The sequence below is a fragment of the Lactuca saligna genome, chromosome 9 (genome assembly GCF_052625555.1).
Source record: "Lactuca saligna cultivar CGN05327 chromosome 9, ASM5262555v1, whole genome shotgun sequence".
Classification (NCBI taxonomy): Eukaryota; Viridiplantae; Streptophyta; class Magnoliopsida; order Asterales; family Asteraceae; genus Lactuca; species Lactuca saligna.
The window spans coordinates 150,314,717-150,323,981 of record NC_136425.1 but is presented as its reverse complement, the minus strand read 5'-3'; the positions used below and the strand labels follow the sequence as shown (position 1 = coordinate 150,323,981).

Below are 9,265 nucleotides of genomic sequence, written 5' to 3'. Positions count from 1 at the left end.
CATAGTCAGAATCGGTGTCATCGTAATCAGTATCGCAATCAGAAACATCATTGACTCTACCAGTTGGCGGAGGAACTTCAGATGCACTTTCTACATCAACAATGACTCTAGGAATGTTTTGAAAGTACATGCTGAAATCGATAAAAAGTGGAGCATCGGATGAAGAGATATTTTGAAGTACATCGACATCGTCTACATTTTCGTGTGAGACATTGTCAACATTTTGAACAAGGTCATCGTTCGATGGTAGATCCCAAATACTTCGATGATTAACATGCTCGACAACACACCGATGGTTATTGTTTGGCTCTCTGATGTAGAACACTTGTTTGGCTTGTGACGCATATATGAGTTGATCATCTTTGTATGCTTCGCGTCGTGTGTCGATACTGGTGAAACTATCACTAGAAATAACTCCTATTTGAGTATCAAACCACTTGCAACGAAATAGTACAGTTGAATAATCATGTGTATACCTCAACTCTATAATCTCTTCTAACTGACCATAATACTTCTCGCCTTTCTCACCCACCGCTAAAACCCCAGAGTTTTGTGTTGTACGTTGTGTGTCACGACTAAGTACCATAAACCTAACACCATTGACTATGCATGCGGTGTAAGAATAGGCATTCATTTGCGGGCCCATTGCAAGAACCGACAACTCTTCGTGGAATTCTGGAGATTTTTCTATTTTCATTTGATGAACCTAACAATTATAAATTAATATGTATTATGTATTCGTTAGATCAATGAAAAAAATTTGTTTATTAATTTATATTACCTTTTCACGAAACCAATTACGAAATTCTCTCTTTTCATCACTTTAGGGATGCTCAGATTTGAATTTCCTATGTTGATGACCAAAAGATATAGATTTTAAAAAGATAAAATATAAAATTAAGAATGAAAGTTAGAGATAAGATTAATTACTTGATATATTGTCTGACTTTTTCACAGCTATTCAATACAAACCATTCCATGTTATGCATTTCCGTTAAATTAAGAGTTTTGATTTGAGTTGTGCTGGTCGGTCGACATTTAGACTCAAACATCCAAAACTTTGTTTTTTCAATGACAACATCTACATTTCTTTCCGGACGATTCTTTACATCTCGAAGGTACATTGAACAAAATGATAAAGCTTCTTCAGCAACATAACCCTCAGCTATAGAACCTTCTGGCTTCGCCTTGTTTCTGACATAGTTTTTTAGTTTTTTCATATATCTCTCGAATGGAAACATCCATCTCATACAAACCGGGCCTCCAGCAATTGCTTCATCAGGTAAATGCAAAAGTAAATGAACCATAATGTCAAAAAACGCCGGAGGATAAATCAATTCTAACTTGCACAAGATTGGAATAATGTCTACTTTTGCTTTCCTCATATCCTCCACCTTCAATGTTCTGGAACAAAGTTGCTTGAAAAACGTACAAAGGTCTACAATAGGTGTATAAGTATCTTTGTCTAACAACCCTCTTACTCCAATCGGTATCAAACGTTGAATAAGAATGTGGTGGTCATGCGATTTCAACCCAATAATGTTAGTATTGGTATCGTTCACTTTCTTACTAATGTTAGAACCAAACCCATCCGGCAACTTAACCTCTTTTATAAATTGACAAAAGAGTTGTTGACTAGATTTCGTGAAAGAGTATCTTGCCTGGGGTCTATGAAACTTGTCACCATTTTTTTGCAACCATTCATTTCTCCGAATGTTTAGAATTCTCAAGTCCTCTCGTGCATTTGATGTGTCTTTGTTTTTATCGTTCATTAGGAGAGTACCTAACAAACTCTCATCCACATTTTTTTGGACATGCATGACATCTATGTTGTGTTTCAACTGTAGAGAAGACCAATACTCTAGTTCAAAGAAAATGCTTCGCTTCGACCAGTTCAACTCATAATCTTGCCGCTTTGGCTCCCCGCCTCCATGCTCAGGATGTTTACCCGGTTTACGAGTTAGTAGACGACCTAGTTGCTCTTGTATGTCATCATTATTAAAGTGTCTCGGAGCGGGTCTTGTCTCTTCCATCCCATTAAAGTCCAACCTCTTTCTTAACGGATCATTAGCATCTAGGAAACGACGATGACCGATGTATACGACTTTGTTTGTTGCACGGTACGAAGGAGTGTCTTCATTGCAAGTAGCACATGCTCTATACCCTTGCCCACTCCAACCCGATAAACTACTACGAGCTGGCCAATCGTTTATTGTCCACAACAACATAGCTCTCATCGTGAAGAATGTGTTTGTCGCCGCATCTTTAATACGTACGCCTGAGTTCCACAAATGTTTAAGCTCTTCCACCAACGGTCTAAGGAAAACATTCATATCCTTACCTGGAGCTTTCGGTCCTGGAATCAACAAAGTCAACATGAATGATGACTCTTTCATACAAAGCCAGGGTGGCAGATTGTATGTGGTGAGTATGACCGGCCATGTGCTATGTGGATTACACATGTTTCCAAATGGATTGAAACCGTCAGCTGAAAGACCTAGGCGTACGTTACGGGGTTCACTCGAGAAGTCGGGGTATTTTTTATCAAAATCTTGCCAATGTCCCCCATCAACAGGATGAATCATCACACCATCTTCTGAACGTCTGGTACTATGCCAAATCATATTTTTGGCAGTGTGCCTCGAACAATATAAACGTCGTAGTCTAGGGGTCACAGGAAAGTACCGTAACACCTTATGAGGTACTTTCTTACCCTTGGTGTTTTTATCGATCCATCGGCTCACTTTACAAACGGGACAAACTTGCAATGAATCATGTTCTTTCCAAAAGAGACAACAATCGTTTTTACACACATGTATCGACTCATACCCCAGGCCAATAGACTTTAGTTTCTTCTTGGCTAGATAATGTGAAAGGGGAACCTTGTTGCCTTTGGGAAATGCTAATTGCAAGAGCTCAAGGAGTTGATCAAATGAACTATCAGTCCATTTGTTGTTCACCTTGATATGCATTAACTTTGCTAGAAACTCAAGGGAAGAAAAGATGCAACCAGTATACAATTGAGTTTCCATTTCCTCCAACAACTGTTCAAAATCATCATCCACACCGCTACCCCTTGTATTCGAGGTTCCTTCATCGAGGTTGGTATCATTTTCTCTCGACTCCCACATCACATCGTCGATTAAATCGGTCATTTCGTTACTTGGCAAAACGACGGGAGGAATAAAAGATTCACCATGATAGATCCAAATTTTGTACGCCTTACTGAAACCATTTATAAATATATGGCGTTCAACTACAGTCGGGTACTTGAAGTAACGGTTATCACATTTTTCACACGCACATCTGATTTTACCATTACTATCAACGTGCAACTTCGACTTCTCAATAAAAGCTTTGAGTCCTGCTTGGAACTCGGGATGGTTTCGATATGGATTAGTAGTTCAGCTTTTATCAATAGACATGATGTTGCTGAAACATAATTTTGGGTTTAGAGTTTAGTATACAGAATTAGCATTGTTTTTTTTCAATCCACATTTTTTTACATCTAAAATAATACAAAAATTAAGTAATAAAGAAATGAAAAAAATAAATTAAAAATTTTTATTTATGCATTTTTTTAATTAATTTTAATTAAAATTACTTGTAAGTTAGCTTGGGTAAAAACTAGAAGCTTTCTAGTTTTTGTATATAAGTTTTTAAACAATTTTATAGTTTTTTTTTGTGTTTTTTTTTTCAATTTATAAAAATAATGTATTTTTTTTTTCAATTATAGCATCCTACTTATAAGAAAACCACATACTTTTACATACGTATTATGTTGTTGTGTTGTATTTTTTACCGTCGAGATTAAAATGTATATAAGTTTTTAAAGATTTTTATAATTTTTTTTGTGTTTTTTTTTCCAATTATAAGTTAACTATATAACTTATTGGTTAATTAATTTGGAGTTAGCTTGGGTAAAAACTAGAAGCTTTCTAGTTTTTGTATATAAGTTTTTAAACAATTTTATAGTTTTTTTTTGTGTTTTTTTTTTCAATTTATAAAAATAATGTATTTTTTTTTCAATTATAGCATCCTACTTATAAGAAAACCACATACTTTTACATACGTATTATGTTGTTGTGTTGTATTTTTTACCGTCGAGATTAAAATGTATATAAGTTTTTAAAGATTTTTATAATTTTTTTTGTGTTTTTTTTTTTCCAATTATAAGTTAACTATATAACTTATTGGTTAATTAATTTGGAGTTAGCTTGGGTAAAAACTAGAAGCTTTCTAGTTTTTTGTATATAAGTTTTTAAACAATTTTATAGTTTTTTTTTGTGTTTTTTTTTTCAAATTATAAAAATAATGTATTTTTTTTTTATTTCAATTATAGCATCCTACTTATACCAAAACCACATAGTTTTACATACGTATTATGTTGTTGTGTTGTATTTTTTACCGTCGAGATTAAAATGTATATAAATTTTTAAAGATTTTTATAATTTTTTTTGTGTTTTTTTTTCCAATTATAAGTTAACTATATAACTTATTGGTTAATTAATTTGGAGTTAGCTTGGGTAAAAACTAGAAGCTTTCTAGTTTTTTGTATATAAGTTTTTAAACAATTTTATAGTTTTTTTTTGTGTTTTTTTTTCAAATTATAAAAATAATGTATTTTTTTTTATTTCAATTATAGCATCCTACTTATACCAAAACCACATAGTTTTACATAATACATAAGAAGGTGAAATTCACATACTTTTACATACATATACCACATATACATCAAATACAAATACACACAAAATAACATCCTATTTAAACCAAATACACATAATTTCACATATATACATAATAACATCCTATTTATACCAAATACAAAAGTTTCACAATCATATATCACATTTACAACAAACATACATACATTCACATACACACAATAACATTCTACTTATAACAAATACATATAACTTCTACTAATATACCACATATACATCAAACACACATACATTGGAATATATATACCAAATTCACATATATTCAAACAAATACAAAATATACAATCCAATTTTCACATATGACAATTATCACATAATTTCACATATAAATACAACTTGAAGCTATACAACTAATTGCAATTAAATAACCACAAACAAAAAATTGAATAACTTGCTTCTAATCCAAAACAATACCACCAAAAACAAAAATATGAACAATTTATTATCATTCAATCACTACATAAAGCTACAAATCAAAATTCATACAAAATAAAAAAGAAATCATAAAAAAAAAAATTTACCTTTCTTCAACAAATGGAGGCACCTACAAATTGATCACAAAGCTTTAACCACTTGCTTGGAACAATGCTTCTAATCCAAAACAACACCACCAAAAATAAAGAACATGAGCAATTTATTATCATTCATACAACACAAAAATGAAATCATCAAAATAAAACTTACATTTCTTCAAGAAATGGAGGTAGAAATTGATCCCAAACCTTTAACCACACCTAGGGACACTTGCTTGGAACAATGAGGGGAGAAATTTGCTAGAAAGAAGGAGATTGAAGAAGAAATCGGAAAAATGGTGAAGGAACTCAAAGCAAACAGAAAGGGAGAAAGGGAAATGAAGAAGGCTGTAATCTGCGTGCGTTTTTTTTTTTATCTGGGATCATCAATAGCGGCGACACCTTTAGCGGCGACGCGAGGTCAATACCGGCGACAATTGTTAATAGCGGCGACAAACTGGAGGGAAGGGTACCGCGTCATTTTTAGCATACAATTAGCGGCGACTTTTTTAGGGTTTTAGCGGCGACATGCGTGTCGCCGGTATTAGGTTAGACCGGATAAGGCACCCCACCCGTTGGATTGGATATCTCATCGAACGGTTGAGATGCAATGTAGGGGGAAAGTGCGGATTCGGGTGACAACTCTTTAGCGGCGACACTTGTAGCGGCGACTATGGGCTTTACCGGCGACTCTAGCTATAATCGCCGGTAAAGCCAATAATCGCCGCTAAAAGTGTCGCCGCTAAAGGATATATTTCTTGTAAGTGATCGAAAAATCATAGGTATATATAGCTAGGGATTTAATTTGGGAATTGTCAATGTTGCGTCTAACATTATGCATATATTTTAGTATTTCGTATAATATTCATCCTTTATGATTTGACAAAACCATCAAAAGTTTTTCCTTTTGTTTTAAATTTATAAAATGTTAAGTATACTTAATTTTATTTTATAACAATAATTACATAATACAAAAAAATCATGAAAAACTACACCATATTTTTGTTTTCACAACAAGAAATTACGTAATTTCCGGCGACACCTTTAGCCGCAACAAAGACTTTTAGCGGCATCTCAAGCTTGAGTAGCAGCTAAAAGTCTTTATCACCGCTAAAGGGTCGTCGGTAATTTCTTGGGGACCAAATCCATTTGAATCCTTTCTAGTAAACCCCAATCGTTCGCTTCAGTGTCTAATCCAACGGTTGGAGTCTCCTTTTCGCACAAACACAATACCGGCGACATATGTTCCATCCATAGTTGTCGCTGCTATTAGTTATTTTCGTCAGTATTGGTTGTGTGTCGCCGCTATTGTTCTACGAATCTATACCCTTTTCCATCATAATTTTATTTCCTGTTGTTTCCTCCTTTTCCAAGCTTCCTTTTCTTGAGGTTAACGACATCGATGATCGACAAATGACCACCCGTTTCTTTCTTCCTTCGCCTTCAACCACTGGCCGGCCACATCAAATATCGGTTACTATTGGATTTCGGTGACGATTTGGTTGTTAACACCGATGACATTTGGAGCTTCACCAGCGACGGTTTGCCTCCTTCATCTCTCTCTCTTTCTCTCTCTCTCTCTCTCTCTCTCTCTCTCTCTCTCTCTCACATTGGTTGCACATGTGTAGCCTTCATTGTGGGTGTGGTCAGGGGATGTAGAGTTGACCAATCAGAGACCGTGAGTTAACTGCTGAAAACAATCAAGTATGATTCAGGTCACAATTCGTCTATTATTACTTTTTGAATATTATTAGTATGGATATTATGTGAGTATATGACTAGAGCAAGTTGTGTAAGTAACAACCTACTTTTTTTATTCTAGAATCAATTACAGTAGTTAACTTTTTTATGTTTCTTCTATTTTAGTCAACGAGGTCACAAAAATCATGGATGACTATATTTTGTCAACACAAATTAATTATTAACAAGAGTGGAAATTATTATTAATTGTTGCATTCTTCTATAGGCTATGCAGTCACCTTTTGTCCACATACAAGTGGTGTAGTAGTTAAATATGAGAATCTATAAGAAATGGAAATGTCTGATATTATAAAAGTTAGGACATCACTTTCATTTTTAAACCCGAGAAAACAATATGAATGTTATTTTATTTTATCACCATCTATCTCAAAAAGAAGGATCTTAAGAAGCATTACACATGCTCCATTGCAGTTTGCTTATTTATTTATTGTGTTCAAGGAAAGATGTTGTAGTTTGCTTCTTTTAAAATGGATAGTAATAAAAATGGAGGTGGTGATGGTGGAGGTGGTGGGGTAGATGCGGGTGCGGTGGTAATGATAGAGCTTGTTGGTGGTCGTATCACTCGTATGGTGTAAAAAGAAACATCACATTAGAGTTAGAATTTAGAAGATGTCTTAACTACGTAATAGATCTCAACACACAACTCACTTGACAATTTAGGAGTGGAATTGGTACGGTATCAATTCGTTTTTTCTTAAACTATGTATCTTATCAATTATAATTGGTATAAAAAAAAATCTAACGGTACCCAACAAAGTATACATGGTACCAATATATTTAGCTACCAACAAATTTGCTTAGTACAAATTGATAATCATATACCGACTCTTGTAATCAACTAGTGTAAGTTTTTTAAAATAAGCAAATACATCGAGTAATTGTGACATTTAGTAAAGAAATTAGTTATGTAGTTCTTTTAATTTACAAAAAAAATTCTATTGATGTAATGCTAAAGTAACATTTTTAATTTTATGTTTTAAAGTGGTAATAATTATTGACTAATGTGACCAAATAACTATATGTGTGTGTGTATCTATCTATATATATATATATATATATATATATATATATATATATATATATATATATATATATATATATATATATATATAATTTGAATTGGTTGGTACCATATTACAACGGTATTCAAACATTTATATGATTACCGTACCAAGATTGTTTATTTAGTATGATACTTCCAACCAAACATGTTGACTACTAAATACATTGACTACCAACTTTCTTGATTCGGTTGGTAACATTTTGGTTGGTTTCCATAGTACATTTTTGACAGCCCTACTTGACATCATATTATCAATTAAAATAGGGAAACAACCCAAATGCCTTACAAAGTTTATAGGGTTGGTCGATTCAGTCCCTAAAATTTTTATCGGGTTTTATAAGGGTATAAAGTATGATACGACCCGTTTTTTTAGTCCCTTTTAAATTATAATAGCTTAGCCGGTTCATAATGCGACAATGACCATTTAGGCCAAAAAAACTCACCTTATTCCTCTATAAAACCAAAAAAATAAGTTCAGGGATCAAATGTGTATGCCACAATATCGAAGTGATTTGGGAGAAGAAGAAACTTGATAATGACATTTGAATGAGCGCTTATGTGAAATATGAGATTATCACTTACATATATTATGCATAACATTATAACGATTAATGCTCATCTTATATTGGAATTAGATACATCTATCTCTTCGTATCACTGTTAATAAAACATATATTATGTAAACTGAGTTGTTGGGGACCTAGCTAAGGTTACATGTTTCTGTTTGTAAACTGAGTTTTCTCGATGATACTGGCAGTGAGTTTCCTCGCATTCTTTAGGCAGGTAGGGATTCCTAAGTGTAAAGATTCAGAACCACATTTTATAAGCAGTGGATTTTCTTGGTTCTTATTTGTGACCAACTAAGTAATTATAGTTAAAATTATATATTAGCTTCGGATCATCATCTTTCATTATCAAGTTTCTTCTTCTACAAAATCACTTCGATCTTGTGGCATAAACATTTGATCCCCAAACTTATTTTTTTTTTGGCTTCATAAGAGCATAATGTGATTTTTTTTGTCTAATCGGTCGCTATCGTATGGTACTGGCAATTATAAGTTGAAAAAAACTAAAAAAAAATAGGTAGTATCATACTTTATACCCCATAAAGCCCAACAACAACTTTAGGAACAGGATTTATCAACCCTAAAAACTTTATAAGACATTTGTATTATTTTCCCAATTAACATAAATGACTAAAC

At 33.2% G+C, this 9,265-nt stretch overlaps 1 protein-coding gene across 1 annotated transcript; it reads right to left on the bottom strand.

Moving 5' to 3' along the window:
* Positions 1-926: 926 nt before the first annotated feature.
* On the bottom strand, positions 927-3,155 carry LOC145016818 (uncharacterized). Its single transcript, XM_078975013.1, has one exon. It carries the CDS (start codon positions 3,153-3,155, stop codon positions 927-929), a length of 2,229 nt encoding a protein of 742 aa, XP_078831139.1.
* Positions 3,156-9,265: the final 6,110 nt, after the last annotated feature.